Source organism: Ambystoma mexicanum, chromosome 8 (assembly GCF_040938575.1).
Source record: "Ambystoma mexicanum isolate Mex_15411 chromosome 8, UKY_AmexF1_1, whole genome shotgun sequence".
NCBI lineage: Eukaryota > Metazoa > Chordata > Amphibia > Caudata > Ambystomatidae > Ambystoma > Ambystoma mexicanum.
In genome coordinates, this window is record NC_090929.1 from 671,814,362 (window position 1) to 671,841,983 (window position 27,622).

A 27,622-nucleotide genomic window follows, 5' to 3' on the forward strand; every position below is an offset into this window, starting at 1 on the left:
AACTATGCAAAAGTAAATGTTAAATCGATTATTGGGTGTTGAAGAATCCAATGGTGTCTGGCACAGAACACACCAGGGAAGTTGATAGTTGGAAAACTCCCTTAAGTGTAGTGTATGATAAGTTGCCTGGTTACAGTCTGCTGATATCCTGATGCCTCTCATATGGAATAAGCTTATTAAAAAAATATGTTTTAACTAAAATTGTCTGTAATTACTATCCACTGTGACCATAAGGAGGTGGCATGGAATTGTTCAAAGTTAGAGTATCACTGCACCAAGCGCATGCATAGCCTCTGAGATAGCATTCTGTCAGTGGCTATACAATCTGAGATTTATTTGGAATTTTTATCCAATGTAGTTTAAATAAATCTCAATCAACATAACCTACTCATTACTGAGCCCTGAAAGATGAAAGGCAGAGTTGGCCTCGCCGGGATCTGAACCTGTGAAGACTATGAAGTTCAGATTCAACTTCTGGTGAGCTAACACACTGTGCGATCTTACGTAAGCAGACCAGTTCATAGGATCAGGAGGCACTTTAAAACGTACAATCCAGTTACATTTTTCTTTCACATTTCCCCATTTTTGAAAAAATAATTTTCTAAGGCAACAATTAAAAAATAAAATAGTTACAAATATATGATGATAGTATTCAGCAGCTATTTATTACAAGAGGTGATTACATCCAAGGCAGGCTGTCCAAGGAAGCCATTTATTTGCTTTAGCTCAAAGGGAAAGGCAACAACTTAGTTTTTCGATCTGACTTTTTTCTTTTTCCGGAGCTCGTACAATAAATCCTTTATTTGAAGTGTCCAGTAATCCAAGGATCCAAACGAAAGAAAAAAAAACCTCTATGGTTTCAAGTATTTTGTCTCAATACTTTCATAACAAAAAATTGCAGGTGGAAATGAACTCTATTTCTAAGTTGAAATAAACTGGCCATTCTTATCGCAAAGACAAAGCAAGAATATTTGGGAAACACAAGCCCCTATTATAATCAGCTGGAACCTTCCATGACATACTGCGGTCTGCCTTGTATTCATTCTTCTGGTTCCTTGTGTGGAAAAACAAACCTGAGTACAAATCCTGGGCTTTGTGGAGATGCCATAGATCTCAGACTAGAAGGCCCTGCAGAAATGTTGTCTTGCCATTATTTCTCAGCCAAGGACGGACAGGTTGATACTAGTATTTTTAACAGGACATCCCATTCCAGAAACATGGCGCTGCTCTTATATTGAGAGCATTTTTAAACATTAATTTACACACGAAAGGATACAAGAACCAAGAAAAAAAAACCATGAAGAGGTCATAGAAGCAGTCACATTTCACAATTGAAAATAGAAATAAGTTGGTTTTCGTTTTTTCTTTTTAAGATCAGCATATGGCTACCAACTTATTTTTCTGGTCCAGTAATGTGTAATCCACCATGTTTGAAAAATCGAATCAACAACTTTTATTGATCCAGCAGCACTTCAGATCAGAACATATTCAGGTGGAAGGTTTGGGTTTTGTAAGAAAATACTTTTTGCACAAATTCTATCTGCAAGCCACATTGTCCCACCCACAGATTATTGAAATAGCTTCCAACATCGGCTCTGGCAAGGTCTCGCAGCAGCGGGTGCAGGTGCCCTCTTTCCTTGTTTGGATCACCATAGTGAACACCATTCCAAACTTCCCAAGGACCGGGCCTTTGGCAAATGGGCACTTCTTTGGTAAGTAGCTTAAGGTGCACCAGCTTTTGGACTGTCTTTCCATTCACTTCAAACCACCAACCTAATAGCTTATTTGATTTTTTCAAAGTAGCAGGGCTCTTGTGTATTCCAATAAGTAATGTTAAAGACATAAATGCTGTTTTCTATTATTATCAGCAAACACTCCTTTTTTTTAATTTATTTTTTTAGAAGTGCCTTTGTGTGCAGTCATGGGAGTTTAGAGATGTCCAAGGACCTCACTTCTGGAATGCTTCACATTGGCACCATTGCTGGGTTCTGATGCTCATTAGCAGCACAACACCATAGAATATTTAAGAAAGTAATACAATTCCTCCAAAAAATTAATTAGGCACCAGACGGAAGTTGAAGCGAGATACTTTGGTGAATTCTGCCAACAGAAATGTATACATACTCTGTAGATATAAAAATAGTCAATGTTTCTGCTCTGACTCCCAATCAGAGAGAATTCCTTGGCAGACAGGAAAAGAGATGTGACTTCATTTGAAAAAAGGTGACAATCTTTTTTTCAATCGAGTTTGAAACCGGTGAAATACACATTTTAAAATATGCATCTTTTTTGGTCTGGAGCTAAAGCCCTTTGCAATCACCATCCTCCTGGTGCAGCAGAACAGTCTTTTGAAACTGCAAATAGGAGGGCCGGTCACTCAAAATGTACTTGTTCCTGAGGTCGCCCTCCAATCCTCAGATCATGGCAAGGTTCTCCGAGGTGCTCTGGGTGTGTGGTGTTGTGGCTGCGCTGCTGTCCGTCTTGTAGGATTTAGGTGCTCGGCTGGCTTTGAGGAGCACTAAGAAGGTCTCTGTAGTGATTGCCCCAAACTCAAAGGCAAAGGTCCCGTAAAAGATAAGGACGTTGATGATGAAGATCCACTCGCACAGCGCTGCTACGTGTTGGAGCACGACACTCTCCTGGATGAAGAATACGCCACCTGGGAAAAGTTAAGAGTCAAGGAAACTTGCTACTGACAAACAAGACGAATACTGCAAGAAATGTAAACTGTGCACACTCTTTAACATATATAAGAATTTAAATGTGCATAGTTACATGTTGATCAGAACTTCAGTGAGTATTTCAGGATAACTGAAAAAACTTCAATTTGTGACACAATATAACAATAACATTAAAATACACTGTGCGAAACAACATTGACCACAATCTCAAAGCACACAACATCCAAGCATGAACTCCACTGAGTCATCACGAACTTACGCTTCATACCAAACATCCCCACCTCCAAGATATGGCCAGGTCGGCTCTTACTGGACACTGTCCCTCCAAAAGCATCTATAAATGTACTTGCACAGGAGCCAGTGTTGTCCACTCTGGTGGATCAACACCAAAGCAACAGCTACATTTCTTCCTCCCAGTGTACCCCCCTCCCCTATCCAGCCAAAACTCAAGTCATTCTTTGCAGGTCTTTAAGCACCAAGATGCCATGAAAATATACAAGATCCAATTACACAGTAAGTGGTATAGAGGGGAGACAAATCAAATTGCATTGTAGTAGCCGGCACAAAAAAGTCACTTGCCCTGACAGTTCTTCACAAACACAAAATACATTTCTTATTCGCCAAGTGTCAATTATCAATAGTTAGTGGCGAGTGAACATTTTGAGGCCTGAAGTGGAAGATGAACTTGAGTTTGCCAGCAGCACCGCTCTTTACTAGGTCAATAACTTGGGCATGTGGCAAGAAAATGAGCTGATATCCACCTATTCAACTTGTACTTACGTTTCATGTATTACCAGATTAAAAAAATAATAAAATGCACCTCCTCCTTGATCTGAACTAAAACCGAAATCAAGACTGCCGGTACCTCTGTTCAGTGGCGTTGCCAACTCCAGCGCATTGACCTTTTAGGCACAGTCTTAACACACAGAGTCTGATTGATAAGGAAACAACACCTTCAACATGCTCTTCTTGAAAAAGCATGATACTTCACTTTGGGTTAAGCTGTACCACGTGCAAACTAAATGCTTAAAATGTTTGACAGCATATACGTTATTGACTTTATTTGAATGGGACAACATTTCACATTGTTCTTCCAGACAAGGTCTATGCTGGACGTTTGAAAAGTGGGTTTGATGACCCAATTTTAACGAAAAAGAAAAAGATTTTACTAAATTGTTTCCCGATGTCCTGACAGATGCCTATAATAAACAAGCAGGAAAAGCAGTGGGCTTATATGTAGGTATGGGATAGGCTCTAGCTAGGCACTGATATAGTGATACTACCTGGTCATAAGATCACATATGATGGCAGTACTTGGCAAATTCCTATCTAATACCTCAAGCCAAAACTGTTGAATTGGTCCTTGCTTGTTTTTAACAAGGCTTCATTGATGGCACACTTAGTTAAGACATTTCTATTACACCAGTAGCCATTTACAGTGGCAATTTAGCCATTAACTTTCAGCAGACTGCTTGGTAAGAACACGTGCAGGCTTATGTATGATGTTACCTCTTGACAGAGAAAGCCCAAAGAGATCCCAAGAGGATGTGTTTAGAGTCTGAAGGGGCATGTAGCAGGTGGGAATGGCCATAGGGATTAGCATGCCCATGGACAGTCAAAGTGTTGGTTAATACCCAAACAGCAGCCACAAGTGGTGTGTCCCTCTACACGTCATCTCCCTCCTACCTGTAATCCAATGCAATTGTTTCGGGTTACAGGTGGCTCTAACGCACCACCTAATAGCACAAACTAAACAAGGGTCAGGAAACTAAGTGGAAAGGAGGAAAATGCAGAAAACAGAAAGATGGAAATAAAACACGGTTAAAGTAAAGCAGGCCAGAGCGCACGTTAGTAGTTGCAAATGCTGGGGGCAGGGGAACCTGCAATTGTGTCTAAAAAAGATTTTGCCTAATTTTGCCAGAAATAGCAAATCAATATTCAGACATAGACACGCAGAGCAATTTAACAACAGATATACATGTGAAAGTATTTTTGTGTATATATTTTCTTTTTAAAAAGACAACAGTTAAGGTTAAACCAACAAAATGTCAACTCTACACACATAAATACATAGGTGTAAAGTTGCAATATGATGTACTCTTCATACAAATAAATACGTATGTTTGAAGTCGAATGTTTTATAGTGAAAGTGATGTAATGTTTCCTTGGCAATATTTATTTGTATTGGAATATTTTCAAACACATGTTACGATGTAGGGTTGCAATGTGGTTGCCGTGTTATTTGGAAGTATAAGTACATAGTACATATTGTAATTGTGACATGTCTATAATTGTTTTACTTCTTTCCAAGTATGTATTATATATTATGATTTATATTACATTGTCAATGTTTGGACTTTAACAAAATATGTCATGGTACACGTGTGTTAGTGCGTTTGTGTACTATCTCTTGTGTAAGGGTGAGTTAATTTACCATGATGATTGGTTTTGATATAACATTTATTTATTTGTATAAAGGGTAAATTATGGTGTAACATTAACATAAGTATTTATAATGTTTGTAGACTAACTTATTGGTTGGTTTAACCTTCACTTTTTTTTGTAAAATAAGTGTTTCAAATTTCAATTAAAATGTTTTTTTGGGTGATATTGTATGTGTTTTTTGTTTTTACATAACTTGTTGTGACATTTTGCTGGTATATCTGTGTACAATGTGAATGTGGTAATTGTATTTTGTGTCATTTAAAAATATATTACATATTTAACTTGCACATTTAATTGTGTAAATTGTATGACTCCCTCCATGTGTCCACTTACAGTTGTCGTTTACCTTCAGTGTTAATAAGAGCCTTTAAAAATAACTGTTTAAAAAACCTACATTTAAATTTGCAAAAATCTCAAATGTGCAAATTGCAGGTACATAACATATAGACAAACAACCAATGAAAGGTTATGTTATTGTACGTGTGAGAATATTAATACTTTTAAGTATTTCTTCAAGATTGCTCTGAGTATAAAACTGAAATTCCCCAAAGACTGAGGAAGTATGCAAAAGTATATTAACATATTACTGTTACACTTAAAGGACATACATATTTGAAGTGGAAGAACTGTCTTTATATGAAATGCACCTAGCTGTTGTCCTTTTTAATAAAATAACAAATGCATATTTTAAATTTCATGAGAGCCTTTCTTTTATGATGATGGAGACCTTGCCCCTTCGGGCTGTCGGGGAATTGCTAATCATTATGGGAAGACAAAAAGCATTCAAAGCTCCAGATTTTGATGGATTGCCGAATTACCTATTCTGTGCAAACCTTGATCTATGGGCTCTGTTCTTAAAAGTTTTAAGACAACTACAGTTCCTAAACGGATCCCTGACAGCTGGAGAACAGGCATTATCGTTACGATTTATAAAAAGGGTGACGGGGCCAATCCCTCCAACTTACCACCCAAGTACATCACAGGGACTTTGCTTAGTATATTGGATGAGTGGGTTGAAGATCACAATCTCTTAACTGATCTACAATTGACCTACAGGGCAGGCGTCGGGACTGTGAACCAGTGTCTCATTCTATACCTGATCCTCTCTAAATATGTCTCTATGATGTGGTCTTCTGTCTATGTGGCATCCATGGACTTCAGTTCAGCCTTTGACCACGTGGACGGGGGTTGCTCTAGGAGACTCTCTTTGAGTTGGGTATAACAAAACCCTTGATTCAGATGATTGAAGGTCTCCATACCAACTCTCAGGTTCGGGTCCGCTGCGGGAGGGAAGGTGAATAAAGGAAGCCAGTTGAGATGGTGAATGGTGTCAGACAGAGGTGCGTACTTGCATCCCCTACTGTTCAATCTTAATATTAACTCTTTAGTGTCGACACTCACTACCACAAACACTAATGTTGCCCAAAGTGCAGGAAGAAGGCTGCCTGCCATGAGTTACACTGATGATGTGGTCCTACCCGCCAGAACTCCAAAATCACTGCATGTATTGGTGGACACATATAGTAGTTACATGCAGGCAAGAGGTTTAACTGCTAATGCAGGGAAATGCGTTTCTCAAAGTGTATAAGATCGCAGATGGAGTTGTTGGAGGTATGTTTAGATTTGCTGGGTCTATGGGGAGGTTCCTGGTTGGACCTATGCTGGAGATCTACGGGGGGTTAGGGGGCATCGGCATGAGAGCCTTTGGCTGAGAACTCTGGGGTTATGGGAATCTGGAGCATTGAAAATCTTTTCCTGGCATGCCTTTTGGGTATCCAGCTATGTATATGACACACAGGCACACCATTTCTTGCAGATGTGTTGAGATTAAGGGTGATTCTGATGTGGCGCTCTGTGTGGGTAAACAAAGAGGGAGCTTTAAGTAGGCTACTACTAAAGAACATTTTGAACCTGGGGAACTCTCATAGAGTTGGGTGGCCATACTATATCAAAAGGGCATTGGGCAGTATGGGCCTGGCCTGCTAGTTCAAGAATCCTGAAAGTATCGAGAGCCTGTTGATAATACTTAAATCATACTTTCGATCTGCTCAAGACAGTTTGCGTGAAACTGCAAACTGGGACAAAGCAACAGTTAGTATGTATCTACCATTGAGCACACCTTCGGGCCCAGCTGAATAGCTTACCTCAGTCTCACAGATCTATCATCGGACACTGTTAACTAGGGCTCTCTTTGACATTCTGGCCCTTAAAGCTTTCACAGTGGGTGGGGGGCCTTAACACAGATAATTACAAATGTCTGTGTGGGGAGCTGGAATCACTGCCACATTTTGTGTTATTTTGCCCACTTTACAGCAATATAGGTAGAAGAGAACTATAAAATGTGCACAGATGTAGTAGCCTATGTCAATGGAGACCTGCCCTCATGTTTTTATTATCCTTCCCCACCGTTAGAGTCGCCTTTGCATTTGCTTGTTATTTTAAATCAGCGTGTCAGAAAAGAATGACTTCATCGCAAGGCTGAGAAACTATGTTATTGCCATGTTTTGTGATGTTCCCCTCAATTTTAAAGGCTACGTGTTTTTTATTCTATTGTGTTTTTGGGTGTTGGGTAGGGTGTTATTTATGCTGGCAAGCTGTGTGTGATTTTATGTTACGTTTATGTTTTATGGATTTTTGTGAATCAGAATAAACGATTCTGACTGACAAATGCATATTTTAAATAATAAGGGAGCCATTTCTTATGATGTGTTCATCAGTACAGTCAAACCATGAAGAATGTCCCCTGACATATTTTATGTAGTGTTCACTATTTGTAGAGATTCCACTGTGATGAATAATTTCATTGTTGTAATGTGTTCCACAAATAGACACTTGAAAATCAATATAATCATTAATTAAAGTATCTAGTTTCACACCTTGTGCTGTATTTTAGTAATATAGCAAGATAATCTGAACGAAGTAGATCTTGCATACTTAGTTTAATTGGTTGTACACACCATGAAAGAAGCAACACAGTGCAATCCCCTTTGTTATTTAGTTAGTGGTGATTCCTAACAATCATGAGAAAGATTTTTGAAATATTAGGATATTCTATGGGCGCAGGGGAGAAAACACAGTCGTGGCACATGTACTGTACACTAACAAGCAAGAAAGAAAAGTTCCCAATGTGTAGGAAATCCAGTCCCATGGACACTACCATGGGCCTGAACAAGCCAAATACTTTTATAAAAGGTATACACATTTAGTAGTGTCGGCATATGTATAAAGCTACACTTCAGCACAACAAATGTATATTTGATGACAATTTTTACCAGCAAACCCAGGGAGTGGCTATTGGTATCAAATATGCACCAGCAAATCTCTTCCTGGGATTATTTGAGGATACCGTAGTATATACAAACTCGAATTATCGGAAACCTGCAGTACTTTGTACTAGATACCTAGACGACATAGTGCTAATCTGGAAAGGAAGCAACATAGAACTTCAGTGTTTTATTGACAAAATAAACAAGAACAACTTTTGGATTTCATTTAGTGGAATGCACGATGATAAAGAGATCTACTTTCTAGACCTTAAGATTTATGTGCCAGGGAACAAATTATTAACCCGGACCTTCAGAAAACGAACAGAAGTAAACTCAACCCAATTCGCGACAAGCTGTCATCATAACTCTGTAATACGGAATATACCGGTGGGTGAATTTGTAAGGGCCAGAAGAAATTGTGAGGACCATGTGATTTTCGAAAGTGAATGTGAACTGTTATCAGAAGGATTTCGCCAAAGGGGCTATCCAAAGACCAGTATACAGGATGCACTAATCCAGGAAAAATCTATGGATAGAAAGGAAACACTGACACACAAATCCAAAATGGCTGATACAGAATTCATGAAAGTTAAGTTAACCACCAAATATTGTCAGAACCACTATGAGATTCAATAGATCCTTAAAAAACATTGACATCTCCTACTTTTGGATAAAGATCTAACAAAGCACCTAGAGGCGAAATGGACTGTCATTTTTAAACAAGCAGAACATTAAAAAATAAATGTAGTCCATTTTTCTTAAAAAGCGATGCTACAAAAACCACAAGAACTTGTTTAAAACCATTAAGACATGGCTTCCACAGCTGTGGTACATGTACGATGTGCAGATTTGCACATGAAAATACAGAACAATATTTCAACTCGAGATGAACTATACACATTAAGGACTTTATGAATTGCAAAACACCATATGTTGTCTATGCTTTAATATGTGTTTGTAAGAAAATATATATTGGCAGCACCATAAAACTACTCAGAAGAAGGATAAGGGAACACATTTCCTCCATCAGAAGCCTGGGCCCTAGATTGCCCCTGCATATACACTGGCAAAAGGATCACCAGATGCAAGATAAACAGGGGATACAATTCATAGGCCTTAAGAAAATTACATTGAATAAGAGAGGGGGCAAAAGAGAATGCATACTCAGAGAGACAGAAGCAAGAACTATTTGCCACTTCTGGGCTACAGAGTTTGGTCTGAATGCAGGCAATGAAATTAGCTAATTTTTATGAAAGGTTTTTCGACAATAATTGTAAGATGGAATAACACTATGCAAAAATAGTATAATACTAGAGCATGAAAAAGACAGGGTAAATTCCTAGGGAGAATACCAGCGATCTATCTATTCGAGATGGTATATCTGTAACAGCTAAAAAAACATTTCTAATAAGAACAGGATGACAAATTTACATTCTGGCACTCTGAATCAGGTTTCAACTTAATAAATATTAAGTCATTATGAATTATTGACAGTGGACATTATACTACAAAGTTTAGACAGGAGTCCAATAAAATAAGAGCGAAATACATAGCCTAGAATAATGTTTAACACTAAGGATAACGATTAGACACAGCTATTAAGATAAAAGGAATTGTGGATTACTTTACATGCCCAAGTTAGTAACTTAAGGAAGAGGTGGGGTTTAGCGCACGCACGTGTATTTAAGCATCCCGAAAATGGCAGCCGCGTCTATTGACACGGAACGCTGCCGCAAAGGGTATCAACTCCAGGACCGCAGGTAAGCCTCATGTGAGGATCAGTATCTATTGAATGCACATGAACCCATCCAGGGTATTGAATCACATACAATAGAAGGGGTGCGTGACAGAAAGTATGGGGCAGAGCTAACAATCCTCTAATGCATATTTGCTCTACATGAGGACAAGCACTTATTGCAAGAACACAAACCCATCGGTATTTTACTTGCAAATAATTTAAAATGGTTCGCTGACCGCAATTTGATAAGAGAATCCCGGAGGGGGGGGGGGGCTACTAATCCATGAAGGAGATTTACTGTAAGCAGAAAGGTGCAAAATGTGTTTTTAAACTGGCAAAGGATTGCCAAACTATCTGCACACAAGCCTGTCATGTGATTTTAGAAGACAGACTTTAAAACAATTCTGCACTACTTCATTTGGGTGGTGTAGTTTAAGCATCCGCGATAAATACACAATTGAGAAAGGTAACAATGGCAAAATGGTAAATTAATTCTTCACCCACAACAATATGACTCCTCCATATGAAAGGGGTGATGGAGAATAATTAACAGGTAAACACGAGCAGCAGAGTTACCAACCCAATGTTTATCTTTTAGAAAGAAGGGATTAACCCGTGATTTGAAAGTTTTACAAACGATCATTGTTTTGATTTGACAAATGTACAATTTATCACGCTTACACGCGGCAACTACATAAAGGTAATTCAAAATGGTGGACGCTACTGTAATGACAGTACACGCCGCAAGACTTCACCGACAGGGCTACCTGGCCTCCATCAGGTACGTTGTGTAGCCCTTATATTATCATTTACCTAGAGGACTTTGAGTGGGGTCTACTAATTACCTCATGGATAGTTATTTATATATTTTTAATTGGCAGTCGTGCTCTTAGCATCAAATCATTGGACAACCCAGCGCATAAAACAGGATTGCATGTAGGTCCCTGGCACTTACGATAATTTCATCTGTGATTCACCACATTGAATAATTGACCAACTAATCCTGGGGGCTTTTTGTCACTAAAAGAAAGATCTGGGCACTTTCAATGAGGTAATATCCTGCAAAACATCCAGGCATGGCTAATGTGCCATTGTTTCTTTTCACCCACAGATCCTGGGGCTCTTTTTCCATGAGTGGAATATATCTTGCTACAAGGGGTCTCCTTGCAATCTCAATGACCGATTGTCCTGATTTAAGGGCTCTACAAACGTAACCTCCACGTCATCCTACTAGGAACGCACAGTATTTCTCATACCCTATAGGTGTACCCAATGAATCAGGATATGTAATCATCCCCACATTTCCCCCACACATGCAGCACGGTCCATTCATTCCATTTCTGATCAGCACAGCGGCCCCCCTATTCTAGTGCCCTAAATTGCGGCATTCTCAATTAGAATATAGTGCCTTGAAGAGCATAAGCAAATAGATTCCTATATAGTGTCCTGAGAGGATATATTAGGTAGATATATTAGGCAGAAAGAGTAGTAGTGCGATACATGCTTAAGGGCAGTCTAGACTGCAGTACTTAAAACTGCAACAGTAGTGCATAGCACAGCAAAAGATAGACTCAAAGTGCCTTTGCGCTCAAATGGGCTCCTAGAGGCCCACATTAGCACTGTAGTGAAAAGCCTTTACTAGTAGTTTCAGAGGCACATAGTGAGAAGTGTTTTGGAGTTAACATACATTCATTTATTTATTCAATTGTGTAACCATTTAACATAGTAAAGCGCTAAGCAGTTGGATAGCCTGAACATATTATACATGCAAACATGCTTACATATGAGCAGGCCAGTACATTTACCCTACATGCATACATATAGTTATAATGAATAGGCAGTTGAATAAATGAACTTCATTTGCCATATAGAGGAAGAGAACGCATCTTGCTTAGAGGACAAACACCTTGTGACGTAGAAGCCTTGAGATGAGGACATCCAAGGCAAGTTAGATAATTCGTCCAGAACCCTGGACTGATAAATCGGCTTGAAGCAGACACTTGATAATTTGTCAGAAAGCAGAGTGGTGGTGCGCAATAGTCTTTACCATTACCCTAGAGAGAAAGGGAGGTCCTTTCAATCCAGAACATTAGAAGCTCAGTGACTTGCCTATCAAGTGATAGCATCTATAGTAAAGGGAATTTCCAAGTGAAAAATCATATAACTATGTTGTTTGCCCACTGACCAGGGCCATTGTGCCAATGCCATGCCAGGTCACCTGGATTGAAATGCATTGGGTTTTTGCTTGACTGAAAAACCTGCAATTCAGGTCCCGTGATGTTTTGCTTTGCATTGAATGTTTTCATATATTGAGATGCATAAGATTGCTTCAAGTTTATGGTTTATTTTGGAAATAGCAAAATAGGTTCCAGTTCCTTTGCACAATATTGCTTCAGTGAATTGAGCATTGTGATTTGCTTTTAGTAGTGTTGTGCCTTTCTTTAGAGAAAAAATAAGATAGACAAGATTGATGGCCAAGAGTTAGTTTGCTAAATGAAATCTCTTAAGGCCCACGATCAAGCTCTAAACTTCAATAAAGCTTTGAGCATCAGAGCGTACTTGTAGAACTTTAGATCTGTGTCTAATGTTCCCAAAAGAATGCGACTAAACATTTATCACCATATTCCTTAGATTTGCACGTGCACCTTCTCTTTGCTTTCATGGCTGGTTACCCACATACCACCCTTGGACTCACACTTTACCCAACATTGTTCACAGTTTACCTAACATTGTCCACAGACCGTTTTTTTACTCCAATTTTGAGATTATACAAAATTCATTTTTTCAGTTGCAAGTGAGTTGTGCTACTGTTCAGATTTTTTTGTTTGGTCTATGGATATAAACCCTTCATAAAAACCACCTCTTTGCGCAATGCAGGAAAACCTCAAAAGTGGATTCTGTTATTTTGTATCTGTTCCTACTCAATGGCAATCTATTTATTTTTTATTTCCCTGCTGATGCAAAACAAACTTGCATACTCAGCCTTACTCTGCTAAACTGTATTGACCTTCCAGCAGGAAAAATCAAGAAAAGACAAAGAGATGTATTAAATATATTTTTTGCTTTGAAAATGGCTACTGTTAATGTATTTTATGCGCAAGGGCTGCCATTTCTCTATTGTGACCGTACATTTTGCACAGTTTATCCAATGAGAAACAGACTTTCCCGGGCGAGAATCAATAATCACTGCCCGGTCCTGCATCAACACATTCCAAGCTTGAATGTGGGGAGGCATCAAGGAGCCTCTTCCTGTTCCCTAACCCACACCCCATCCCCCAAAAACAAACCACACCCCTTCCCCACCCTATCCCTCCTCACTTAACTGCTGGACCGGAGCTTTATGCTCTGGTCCTCCTCCAGTCTCCCGGGGTAGGACCCTGAAATGGTGGCCAACTTGGAGAAAAGTACTTGGAGTACATGAGGAAATGTATGCTTTACTGTGGCATACATTTCCTCATGTACTCCACTGTCTGCTAATACATCTGTTAATGACCCCTTCTTGCATGCTGCTCTGCCACTCCTTATTTTGAGTTCCATCTTCATGCCAACTGTGAAAAGATAGCTGATAGCTTAACATTCACAAAATATCTGGCATTTGATGACAAATGAATGTTTAAAATAAAAATGCCTACAGAAAATTCGGAGCAATTGCTTGGAAATCATGAAAGATAAAGATTGGGTCTTCCTGAGTGAAAATATGCATAGTCTCATGTACCATAAGTGCCATGATTCTGTGCCCCCCACTCAAATGCAACTAGTAGCAACGTGTGGGCAAACATAGGGAAATGTGTGTCTTCAGCCCAACAAAAGACCCATATTGGTTCTTTGTGTTATTGTCGAATATTAAAAGGCAGCACACAAAAAATACTTTTTTTCGGCCGATTTGGTGCAGCCTTTAATATTGGCCAAGTATAAATCATTTTTTAACCTCCCCCTTACCTTTGAAATCGGGGCTTTCACCCCCAAACCCACACAATAATCCTGCACCTTTCTCCCCATAACGTCCCTAGCAGCCTCCACTAACACAAACATATATCCACACACCACTTCTCCCTAGCCCCCTCCCCACACACCAAACACCACTACCCAACACAGACACACAAACACACACTTACCTCACCTGCATCTTCCGTCTTCCTGTGCTCGTCTCAGCTGCATCTTTAGCCCCTGCGCGCACTCTTGCGCGACATGGGCATGACAGATTCAGAAAGACTGCTCTGTTCAGTCACAGAGCGGTCTTTCTTAAGCAATCTTTTTTTAATGTTGTTTTGTTCAAAACAACATTTTCACTTAATACCCCCATATTTTATCCACTAGCCATTTGCCTCATGACGATTCTTGGGCTGAGCAAAAGACTCTACTGTTTTGCATTATTGCAGGTTCCTCAAGGTCTCAAACTAGCCAGGAAATGCTGAGCTGTGGAAATGGAGTTTAAATTCATCAATTTTTCTAGTTTTGTAGGCCGCCTAAAATCGGCTGAAAGAAATCGGTCTTTTGGTTAGGCGACCTAAACAAAACAAAAAAAAAAATAGAAGAATGACATAGACCGATTTTAATATCTCCATGATGAAATAAAAAAATCCTCAGAATTGATGTATGTATGTCTGTATGTATGTAAGGGGCTGAGAACTCATAAATAAGGGAAGATAAAGACAAGGCAGAAGCACACTTCATATGAGGTACCCACTCTACACACTTCCTGTACTTGTGGAAGGCAACAATTTGCTAAATGACTATCAGCCTTTTGACCACTAAGGAGAAATAAATGACTGCATTTAACTGTAAACAAGAGATCAGTAAGTGCCACTGATAGATATAACTGGGTATGTCTGTGTTTTTTGATGCTGTGGGATATAGAGTCCTGATGCTGGATCCACTTCATCTTACTTTGCCTCCCCCAATGTCTTGACATGTCCTTGGTCAGTGGCAACGCAGCACTGATGCCGTTTTGGAGATGGTGGTGCTGGAGGATGGCACTTGCAAAAGGCAGTCTGGCCTTGGGCAGCTGTGGAGAGCTGGAGAGCTGGATCAGTGTACGCATGGAAAGGGTAGTGAATGAGGTGTGCCATGGCAGATCCTATGCACGGTAACCATGGACCACTGCTGTCTAGCTTGCCCTGACTAACCAAAATACACATACATGAATAGACATATATTTACTCCAAAGTGGGTCAACCTAAATTATTTGAATTGTATTGGCAGCAGAATGCCGGGAAGAAGCTGTGAATTAGGACCGAATTGGAAAATCGTCTACGCCTCCTGCTGTTACAACAACATGGATATACTAATAAACCTACGCATAATGCAGCAACCACATTTATCATGACACGGGTATATCAAAAGTTGGGCATCGATTAGACGAACAGGCTGGGCGTTTCGGTGGACTATGTAGTAGACAAACACCTTCATCAGGACAAACTGTCTCTGCTCAGCCCCTATAACAATAGAATATTGGATAAAACATTATGTTTTCAAACAGCCAATCGTCAAACTATCCAGAGGCCCAATGGGACAAGTGTACCATGTACAGAACACCATGTAAATTACTACCACGTGAAGGGAGCTTAGACGTGCCGGAATGGACCACCATTGGAACCCGTGCAGAGCACCAGAGCCACCACGTGAGGCCATCACCAAAGGTTATGCTAAGAAGATGGAACACAGAAGACCCAAGAGTTGTGAATTGTAAAAAATAGACTCTGTATTACCTAATATTATAAAGAGATCCCACTATTGAGTGGCATGAAGATTAAATGTGTCTAGCCAATTGCCTGCTAGATCAAAAGCGAAAAGTGTCTTACCTATTTCTGGATTCACGAGAGGCTACCGATCAGGATAACTGTACTCATGACACTTGAGGAGTGGACTGAGTGCTACATCCACTTGGAAAAGCCCAAATGCTAAGGATTGGGATGCCAGTATGAGCGCTGAAAAGAAACATGGAAGAAGACAAATTTGAGATGTGAGCCCTAGAGAATTTACAGGCGAGGCTCAACAAGGACTTATGAATTCTCCAATGATTTTACCTCTTACTCTGCGAATCATTTGAGGGGGAAAGAGGGGCGTTATAGTCCCATGTGCCAATTAGCCAATGGTCAAGGCACAATTTTTGTATCCAATTTGTCATTTACGTTTCAAATTTTCAACTTTTTACCTTCAACCCCAATGTGTATTAGACTTTTCTGTTTTGTACTTTTCTTATTTGTAATATAAATTTGTCTATTGTTTATTAGTACTTTGACCTCATTCTAATACCATTTTGTAGTAGCTATTTTGTGTGTTTAGTCCATCCAAAAAAGGTCTAAATAATCATTTAGCTGTTGACTTTTGTCAAATAAAATGTCAAAGTTTGTAAATTTAATGATCTTTTGATTTTTTCATTTGTGGATCAAGTTAGTGCATAATTTATTAGTGGGCCGAAAAGTAAATGTGGGCGGGGCGGTAGGCGGGGCAGGAGGCTTTTTAAACCCCCAATTTGTACTAAACACATGGAAAAAGAATGTTTTTGAGGGGTAACGATTTTTATTTGCATTTCAAACTTACATTTTGTACTACACATTTTCCATTGTTATAATTTATTTCTATTTAGTTATTGTATCTCGCATGTTTAGTTAACTTATATATATTTTATTGACCCTAGATTGGACATGCTGTTATTTTGGCCTGCTACAGTTTGCCATTTGGGTTGCCCAAGAGGAGTATGGCCTTCATTGAGTCAGGCTTCCTCAAAAAGCCAAAGATGAACATCTCCTAACTGTGCCTGTTTTAGCTTTATTATTGGGTTCACTCTTGGAGTGCAACACTATGCCCCATGTCCCTCACCCCCAACCAAACACTATGCCCCATGGCCCCCTCACATCCAACCAAACATTATGCCTGATGGCACCCTCACCCCCAATCAAACACTATGCCCCATGTCCCTCACCCCCAACCAAACACTATGCCCCTTGGCCCCCCACCCCCAACCAAAAATTATGCCCCTTGGCCCCCTCACCCCCCAAGCAAACACTATGCCCCATGGCCCCCTCACCCCCAAGCAAACACTATGCCCCATGGCCCCCTCACCCCCAAGCAAACACTATGCCCCATGGCCCCCTTACCCCCAACCAAACACTATGCCCCATGGCCCCCTCACCCCAACCAAACACTATGCCCCATGGCCCCCTACCAAACACTATGCCCCATCTCCCTCACCCCCAACCAAACACTATGCCCCATGGCCCCCTCACATCCAACCAAACATTATGCCCGATGGCACCCTCACCCCCAACCAAACACTATGCCCCATGTCCCTCACCCCCAACCAAACACTATGCCCCTTGGCCCCCTCACCCCCAACCAAACATTATGCCCCTTGGCCCCCTCACCTCCCAAGCAAACACTATGCCCCATGGCCCCCTCTCCCCCAAGCAAACACTATGCCCCATGGCCCCCTTACCCCCAACCAAACACTATGCCCCATGGCCCCCTCACCCCCAACCAAACACTATGCCCCATCTCCCTCACCCCCTACCAAACTTTATGCCCCATCTCCCTCACCCCCAACCAAACACTATGCCCCATCTCCCTCACCCCCAACCAAACACTATGCCCCAGGGCCCCCTTACCCGTAACCAAACACTATGCCCCATGGCCCCCTCACCCCCAACCAAACACTATGCCCCATGGCCCCCTACCAAACACTATGCCCCATCTCCCTCACCCCCTACCAAACACTATGCCCCAGGGCACCCTTACCCCCACCAAACACTATGCCCCATGGCCCCCTCACCCCAACCAAACACTATGCTCCATGGCCCCCTCACCCCCAACCAAACACTATGCCCCATGGCCCCCTCACCCCCAACCAAACACTATGCCCCATATCCCTCACCCCCAACCAAACACTATGCCCCATGGCCCCCTCACCCCCAACCAAACACTATGCCCCATGGCCCCCTCACCCCCAACCAAACACTATGCCCCAGGCCCCCTCACCCCCAAGCAAACACTATGCCCCAGGGCCCCCTTACCCCAAAGCAAACACTATGCCCCAGGCCCCCTCACCCCCAAGCAAACACTATGCCCCAGGGCCACCTTACCCCCAACCAACCACTATGCCCCAGGGCCCCCTTACCCCCAACCAAACACTATGCCCCATACAGACCCAAACCCCCACCCCCAACTCAGCACACACACAAACATGCACCCATACAGACCCGAACCCCGACCCCCCCAACTCCAAACCTCCATCCCCCAAATCAGCACACACAAGCACCCAACCAGACCCGAACCCCCACCCCCAACTCAGCACACAAAAATCATTCAAATCAAAACATTCATACACATCCGACAACTCCCCCACCCCCGCATCTCAACATACACACAAAAAATATTACAATCCAAACATTCATACACATCCGACACACATCCGACACCCCCCCACCCCCGCATCTCAACATACACACAAAATACATTCAAATCCAAACATCTGACACACATCCAACACCCCCCACATCTAACATACACACAAAATACATTCAGATCCAAACATCCGACACACATCCAACACCCCCCCACCCCAACATACACACAAATACATTCAAATCCAAAGATCCGACACACATCCGACACCCTCCCACCCCCGCATCTCAACATACACACAAATACATTCAAATCCAAACATCCGACACACATCCGACCCCCCCTCGCAACATACACACACAAACATAAAGCAAAACAGACCCGACACACAAACACAAACAGACCACTTACCGGAGACGTGCTGGAAGGCAGGCAGGTAAGCGGCAGGTAAGCTGGAATCGTACTACGGCTGGCGTGGTCCAAGGCTGAAATGCCTTCCGGCATCAAGCCTTATGGACCACGCCAGCTGTAGTGCTGGCCCTCCATTGGTGCAGCACACACGCACTACGTGGCTCGTAGGAGCGACGTGGTGCGTGTGTGTGCTGAGCCAATGAGGGCCAGTGTTTTGTCCGGCCCGGAAGACAACAAAGACTTTCCTAATGGAGGGCGGCCGCGGGCCGCCCTCCATTAGGAAAGTCTTTGTGCCTCGCGGGCCAGACAAAAGAGCATGGCGGGCCGCAACTGGCCCGCGGGCCGTATGTTGTGCACCCATGCATTAGATCCACCTGTGACTATGTCACCAAGCTCTTAAACCATATAAGACCATACATCTCCACCAGCAACAGTACACGTCTTGCCATGGCCTTAATTAACACCAGGCTAGACTACGGCAACAGTCTGCTAGTTGTAACTTCACAGGCTAACATTCAATCATTGCAAGTTTCCCAAAACGGTGTTGTGCGTGCGGTTCACGGTCCCTCGAGACGTGAACACATCAGGACTGCCTGAGGGGCCTTACACTGGCTACCAGTTAAACAAAGAATCACACATAAGCTCCTGACTCTATCACACACATGCTAAAGTGCTACAGCCCCTAAATACCTCATAGACCGCGAGTCAGCCAAGTCGAAATCTGTGATCTAACGACAACTTCAAAATGGTCCAACCGCGATTCAAGTTGGCCACATTTTGAGGTATTGGCTTCAATGTTCAAGTACCAAAAGTATGGAATGACCTGCCAATTGAACTGAGAGCTATTCCCCGCCCCCCACCCTCTCAGTATTTAAAAGATCAGTAAAGACCCACCTGTTCAACCCGAAGCCAGGTTGAATTATCGCGTGTTACTGCCCTCCCCCATACTGCGTTCACCCTTATATCTGAATGTATTGTTGTGTCGTGTTTGTTTGTGTATGCCCACGGGCTTGTGGCACCCTATAATAAATACATGAATGAATCATAATAATAATCATTCACTGTGCTTTGGGTCCTGCTTTCCTGATCTTAGCCTTTACCAGTGCACTCCTTCCTTGTTCTCTCACCTGCCTGCCCTTTTTGCTGACCGTCCATTGTCACGTGTTGCGCTACCATCATTTAACAGGGCTTCAGCACCATCTCTGTGCCAAACAATGAAGATACAGGGATGCCTCTACAGTGGCACAGTAAGCCATATCCTCTTCTGTCCTGTGTGTCTTTCATGCTTGCTGGTGGGCTCCGAGTCAAGCAGCAAATAGCAGGTGAGACTTCAACCAGTTGACATTGAACAAGCACATCCCAGTAAGTGCCCCCTTGACACATGAACTTCCTTACCTGGAAGAAGCCAGAGTGGAGATGCGTGACCCTGGGCACGTTATGCTTTACATTTGAATTTGCTGTGCATTCTAAAAATCACTTGAGGAGAGGTAACATTTAACTTGAAGAAACAAAGCAACTCCAGTTTTCAACTTCCTTTAGGGAGTTGAACATTTTGGTGATTTGTAGGACTGGCTGGTTAATGGAGTCTGACCTTGTGCACACATTTTCCAGAACAAAATGCTGTCAAGATGATTGAGCGCACGAGCAAATTCAAATTTAAGTTTCATTTCATCTCAGGCCAGGTTACTTGAAATTTACATTTTTGGTGCATGCTGTGTTTAGCGAGCCCGTTACAAAAGTCGCACACTACAAAACAAACACATTATTATTATTATTACTATTATTATAATATTCTGGTCAACCATGCGATAAAAAAAAAAACTATAATGACAAAAATACTGCACGTATCCAGGTATACATTAATAATGTATTAAGGTGGGGCAGTTAATGAAAACTGCACCACAGGTTACTTAAAAATGACTATCATAAAAATAGAATAAATAACATTAGGCTGTAAGAGTAGGGGTGGCACCCATCCAGGTAAGTCAATCCGGATAATTAAAGTTAATTTATTCAGGAAAAACCTAGTATTAGTTTCCCAGGCTTATCCAATCCAAATCTCCAGGCCAAGGAACCAGAACTTGCCAAATTACATTATGGCTGTCAGCGCCCAATCCAAATCAGTCAGCAAGACTCCAAGGGGTTGGGGAGACGACAACCCCAGAGAGGTTGGAGAGTGAGACTCCAGATATTTTGGAGAATGGTAGACCCAAGCGGGCTGGAAGAGGAAACCTAAGATGCCTGAAACAGTATGAATGGAGACACCGAAAGCTGGGGGTGGGGCGACAGGCCCACACTGTTGAGGAGGGGGGCTGGAGAGAGGCCCAGAAGTTTGGAGAGAAAGAGTGAAAGAGCTCCAGGAAGCTGGGGAGAGGAGGCCTAGAAATCTGAGTCGAGAGAAAGGGAAAGAGATGTGGGAAGCAGATGAAATACCCAGGAAGCTGTATTGGGGACCAAGGATGTTAAGGAAAGAGTAACCTAGGAGGCTTGGGAGAGGGAACCCCAGGAGGCTGGGGTGAAAGAGCAACCAAGGGAGTTTGGAGGAGAGAAAAAACATAGTGGTGCTGTTGGATGTGGTTGAGAGAAAGCCATGGGGCTGGGGAGAAAACGTGCCAAGATGCTGGGAATCAAAGGTCCAAATTAGGGAGAGGGAGACCCATTAGACTGGAGAAAAAGGATCCAGGAAGTTGAACGTGTGCTAGCAAAGTTGGCTGGGGTTACAAGGGTGTCTCTAAAGAGGTGCTGCCGATATAAGTTAACAAGTAGGTGTTTACTTGACAGGAACCAACGTCAATTAGGTGAGGTGGCCAGCCCATCATATAGAGATGCCTAAAGAGGATGTGGCAATCAGTGAGGAGACTATCCAATGGAAGGGTGATCAAGTGGAGAATTGAAGCCGAGAATCACTAGGAGCATGATAAAAGAGTAGCAAAGATGATCAGGGGATAATAGAAGAGCACATGAGGAGCAGAGAGAATATGAAAGGAGAAGCCTGGGCAAAGTATTGAGGAGGGGCACGAGAAGCACAAGGATAATGATAGTGCAAACAAAGGAACAAGAGTAGGCCAATTAGATATAGGCTCATGGTGATAGAACCAGCCATAGGACTGGGGAGGGGCAGGGTGAGAGGCCTAGAGAGGATACTGTTTAGACTACCAGGCCTTAGCTAAATGCCAACTCCATTATAAGGCCTACAGCCAGGCTCCGGCAGGATTTGAGACCCACAGGGAGGAGGAGGACTTCCTGCTGCGCAATAACATCGCCAATTTCCCTACAAAGATCAGAGACTTTGCATACTGACGGAAACAGCAACGATTCTAAGGGAGACTTTTATTGGCAATTTCTTTGTTTGTATGGGACACTGAATGCATGCCCCAACATTTGGTTTTGTTATTTCAAGCTTTGATACCTGGACACGGTGGTAACGTGAACTTAAAGAACTCTAACTTTTGATATTTTGAACCTTCCCAATGGACCCTTACACAAACACATGCACATCTTTCCTGACCAGGTTGGAGTTATTTTTTTGTTCACATTTGTGGCCCTGAGGAAATTGCTTTGATCCGTCCTCATCAACATCCCACAAAAGAGGTGCTAGGATACAGAGATCATGTCTGGACTTTGTTTGATCTTTGTGCACTTCCTGACAGAAAGGTAATCTATTAACTGTGTTCAAATGATGACTGATGAAAGCTACATAAATGCACAATACTGTTTTGCTCTGTTGATACAACATCTGGATCCTTGACAAGTTTGCCTAAAATCTTCAGTGTCCAGGAAGTTCACTGGCGTTTTTCTTAAGCACGAGGGTCTGTTCAGTTGTATGGCAACGATGCTTTAGCTCTTCTCCAAAGGACTGTCATCATGTATAAAATCATTGCCTTATGCAAAACACATTCTCAATATATCTTAGCCTAAGAAATATGTCTCTTTGCAATCTCCTATTTGAAGAATGAAGGTTTTTCAACGTTTTGCATACAAATGCTAGAATGCAAGGGATCTACATTGCTAGTCGAGGCCATTCCAATAAATTAGAAGTCATATTTTGTATCATCTGTATCCGTGCCAAGACCAATGCAGTGTTTAACAACTTGTTTGGAATACTACAACTCCTACCTGAATATAGTGCCAAGGGTAGAGGACCATGAAGCCAGGCTAGTTTTACAGCCACCATGGAGTAGCGGAAGAAACAATGCTAGGAGCTGGGCGGAGGAATCTGAATGCCGCTGCTGATCCTTACGAGTCGAAGACGAGCCGAAGTGTCAGAGCTGCACGTTCAGTGGGGCCTGCCAGCGATGTCTGAAACACACCCCTTAGACGACAGCAAGGACCAGCAGTAACCCTGGTGTGGCCACATAAAATGTGGACAACAGCTAGCAAGCCCCCGAAAAAGTCACTACCTTGGCCAGTCAGAGCCACCAGCAGGCAGTGTTGTAGAAGAGATGTATTGCATTTGAGTCGACCAGCAGCATTCAGAACGAGAGCAAGGCAACCCTGAGTGGTTCCTCGGAGACTATGGTGCTCCGTAAAACCGACTACTGGGAGTTGGAGTCCCCAGAGATTCATGCAACATTAGTGAACCAAAGGCAGACACAAATGGCAACCCTGAGCATGGACCCCTTTTGAAGTGTGTGTAGACACACTTGAGGCCGGGAATGGACTTGGCAAGCATGCCATGTAAAAACCGGTACGGAGCAAGGAGGTTTGTATTTGTTCCCCTTTTTCTCCCTTTAATGAGCAGAGAGGTGAAGAAGCCCTTTGCAGGAATTGATGCTAACTTTACTGAACTCTGGAGCAGCTGTTACCAATGTGATGCAGAGGTCAAGCGAGAAGGGGGACCGAGGCTCCACTCAACAGCACCGAGTGGTTACCAGATCCCATGCGAGATGGCTGGCCAGGAGTTGGTGGATCATCTTGAGTAATATGAGGCGTGGCTGATCAACCGTGGGGCACTTTGAGGTTGCCTTGGACAAATGGCTATTGTCAGAGGTGCCAACTGTACCATGATTTAACCATCATTGCATTGTAAAAAACACTGAAAAGGCACAAAACCACACTTTTTCCTTGAATTTTGTGCTGCTCCGGGAGCCAACGCTAGTCTATACCTTCTGAGCCCTTATCTGGCAACTATGCGATTCTGAAGTTTTCTGGCAGTGGCTGCTGTATCGCCGATCTACTTGTCCCGGATTATAAATCACTGGAATTCAGCTGTACATGTCTCCCTGCACAGGTCTCCGGTCCTTTGGTACACAGACACACCATGGAAGCAGTTTTCATACAATGATTTAAAGTATTAAACATGGTAAGTCAATGTGAACCGTGCTTGCTGTCTTTTGATGCGGTTATTCCGATGGTGAGCAAAAATAGGTTTTCTGTCAGGTGTGAAGCTCTTCCTGCCGTGATACTGCCATTGTCTGTGGGCTCCATAATACGCCCTTTTATGGTGGTGGGCAGAACTATGCCCATTTTTGGATGGGTGTCTTATCTGGTGGGGGGCCCCACTAGCCTTGGCGGCACACGCAGTACGCACTTGCCAAGGAAGACATGGAGCCAGTGTACGTTCAAACAGGTCTTCAGGCAACGGCCACGCCTGTGGCGACCCGGACCCATTTATTTACAGTTAACAGTGAGGCACCACTGCATCATGACGCGCGGTCCTCCTCACAACATCCCTCCTTTATCATAAACCAACACTATCAGCCATTAACCATAACAACAACACATGCAATCTCAGGTACAATGATCTGGCTCATGGCTTGGGACAAAAGAGTGAAAAGCAATACTTTTTTTTTTTTACTGTGATATAGTTTATTTAACTTTTCACAACAGTTACAAAAGGGAAGAGCATCTTCCATAATAAGATGTACCCATAGTTAAATGAAGAAAATTGCATTCCTAGCATTGTGCACAACACAATTTTCACACAGCCCTCGCATGGTAACATTTTGAAAATGTTAGCAATTTCCCTCCAGAAAATGGTGGGCTAGATAATACAGGCGTGGTTATTCCCACTCACGAACTCCCTCCACAACGAAGTCCCAGATGAAGTTACCATCAGCCCCGCAGAGCATAATGCGACAACCCTTATGGTTACCAAAGACACACATTCACATAAAGGGTGAACTTAGTGTTTCCAATTCCCCTTCCCCACAGAGATGGCATTCCATTCTGAATCTGGGCCTGGTGTTAGATTTTAATTTGAGGTAATCCCATATCAGGTAATTACCCACATATTGTCGAATATATGGAGGGAGTACCCTCTCTTGTCAGTACATAGGCCGTAACCTCAGTAACAGGGTTTTTAATACTAAGGTTCACTATCGTTTGTTCCAGACCACAGCTTACTAAAATGGCTTTCATGGTTTTCTTAAATACAGCGAAGAACCAAACAGATTCTCTGGAGCCAATGTTAGCCATCTTCTGGCCGTAGTGCAAAGCCCGACCACATTACTAGACCGCATCAGAGGGGCTCTAGACTGATAGGCATCAAATATCAGAAACAGAAGGGTGCACGCTGGGGCACTGGTCAACTTCCGCAATGTGGTCAGGTAACTCAAGTAAATTCTACATTGGATGGGTATCACATTATACTCCAATAAGACTCGATTACAGTGCATTGGTGGAGACATAATAGACTCCTCAGCAGACATCTTTCCAGTTTCGCCAACTCGTCCAACATCGACAGGGACCAAATTTCAGCGCCATATAGGGTTACCAGTTTGGCTTGATATAGCTGAACCAGTGAGCCAGTCAAGTACCCCCGCCCTTCTGGGCAAAAGAACGGATACCCCCCAAGGTCACATTAGTCCTTAGTCTGATTTGATCAAGGTGGATTGTACTATACTTGCTTAACTATACATCTCAAAGTAATTTGGGTGGATGGCTTCCAGGCCAACCTTTGCGTGTATAGAGGCAATGACTCCACAGACCTATCGTTTGGCAATGACACTCAACACTATCCTCACAATTTGGACTCAGTGTGAATAGAGGGGGACAGCTGTTAAAAGCTTATGGAGGGGATCGACTCATTGGATCCTGGCAATCGGGAATATCCCGAGTGTCACTTTCTGGTGACCTGTCGACACCTTGATCCTCTCCCTTGCTGCTCCATCCTAGCCAAATCAGGGAATCTTTCTGAAGAAACTTGAGTTTATAGTTACAGTCTCTGCACGTCTTCTCGCCGTAACCATGAATCCTTTAACATCTGTGACTTGCCACAGTTCGGGCACAAAATAGAGGCTCACTTTGTTGGCTTTCTATTCTTGATAAGTACCTGATGCCCAGTTCGAGGATCTTTGTCAGGGAGATGCCAGGTTTGCAGAGTATTTGTTCACACACCTTGACCAAGAAACAACCGTGGGTCAACGGTCATGGCACCTCATCTTCTTCATTCAACAGGGTGCAGGTGAATGCTGGTTGTCTAAGATGGGTGGGAAAAGCGTCACGTGTTTCACTTTCCTTCAGCTTGGCATCTCATAGCAGGGATCTTTCATAATTAGTGTTGACCATTGGAGTGCAATAGTTGGTTAGGGCTGTCTTCGTTCGCAGTGAGATAAGATCCCATCGGTCAGGGAGAGGGTCTTGACAATCGTTATGTACTTCAATGTCAGCCATGTAGAGCAGAGAAGATTGCTTCACCGCATGCTCACCCTCCTCACAGTAGTGAAGTATACTTCCAACCTTTCAACGGAGATGGACCAATGGGGACCTTGTCCCATCAGAGCATCCAGGACATCAACTTTTGGTAACCATGCCAACCCAGCCAGAGGGCTGGTACATGATTTGGGTCTGTCTTCACCACTGCCAGCTCACTGCTTCCTACTGTGGGTCTTGCACTGGTAAGAGAATATCAGAGGGGAACGATCACACTCCCCCTGAGACTTTATTTTCTTTGTGTTCTTGGTTGTATGTAGGTCTCGGGGACCAATGCTGGAAATGGGAACCATTTATTGGGGAAACCCTCTGCTCCTTGGAGGGGTGCGGCTGTGGGGGAGAAGTGGGCGGGGCCGAGAGGCATGGTCCCAGGCCAGGTCACACAATACAATATCACTTCATAGCGCCCAATCCTGGCGATTTGCATAAAAGCAAAGAGCATTATGGGGACATAAGTATGTCCAGAATTCTAATTTGGAAACATGTATTATTGTGATTCAGTAAGAAACCCTTTTGAGAGAATAATGGAAGTGGGGGTCTGCAGTTTTAATTGGTCAGTTTATTCATTCCATGAAAAAATGTCTCTACATTGCAGGGCATATATTCCAGTCTGGACAGCTATGAGCATGTGATGCTTTGGCTGTTCCTGTATTCATAGGCCCATGCTGAATCTTCTGAAGGTGTCTGTTTGTTGAAACGTGGGTTGCGCGCATGTAATAACTCAGCTTCAAGACAGATCTCGCTTGGAGTACCCTGTTGTGAAGCAGAGTTGTCAAACACTGGCACCAGCAGCCCACGCCTCGTCGAGCAGATGTTTACAGAAGACTCGGCAGTGCTGCAGAGTCTTCTGAAGCTTTCTCGTTATTGTATTGTATTAGAATTTGATAAAGCGCGGACAAGACCAAAAAGGCATCAAGGCACTGAGCAAGCGAGAGACGGTGGCTATTAAAGGGAACTAAAACAGAAAAGTTTTCAAACGTTTGCGAATGGAGAGGAAATGAGGAATGTTACAAATTTCAGCCGGGAGAGCATTCCATAAGGTAGGACCAAGCACAGAAAAAGACCGGCCTCCAGCCCGAGTACGA

At 42.8% G+C, this 27,622-nt stretch overlaps 1 protein-coding gene across 2 annotated transcripts in view; it reads right to left on the minus strand.

Moving 5' to 3' along the window:
- Window positions 1–640: 640 nt before the first annotated feature.
- Window positions 641–27,622, minus strand: part of LOC138472341 (transmembrane protein 150A-like) — a 1,082,967-nt gene continuing 1,055,985 nt past the window's right edge. For both annotated transcript variants that reach the window (XM_069610467.1, XM_069610466.1), the window contains exon 7: window positions 641–2,659. In XM_069610467.1, the coding sequence (XP_069466568.1) occupies window positions 2,415–2,659 (245 nt within the window). In that variant the 3' untranslated portion in view covers window positions 641–2,414. The remainder of the gene's footprint in view (window positions 2,660–27,622) is intronic.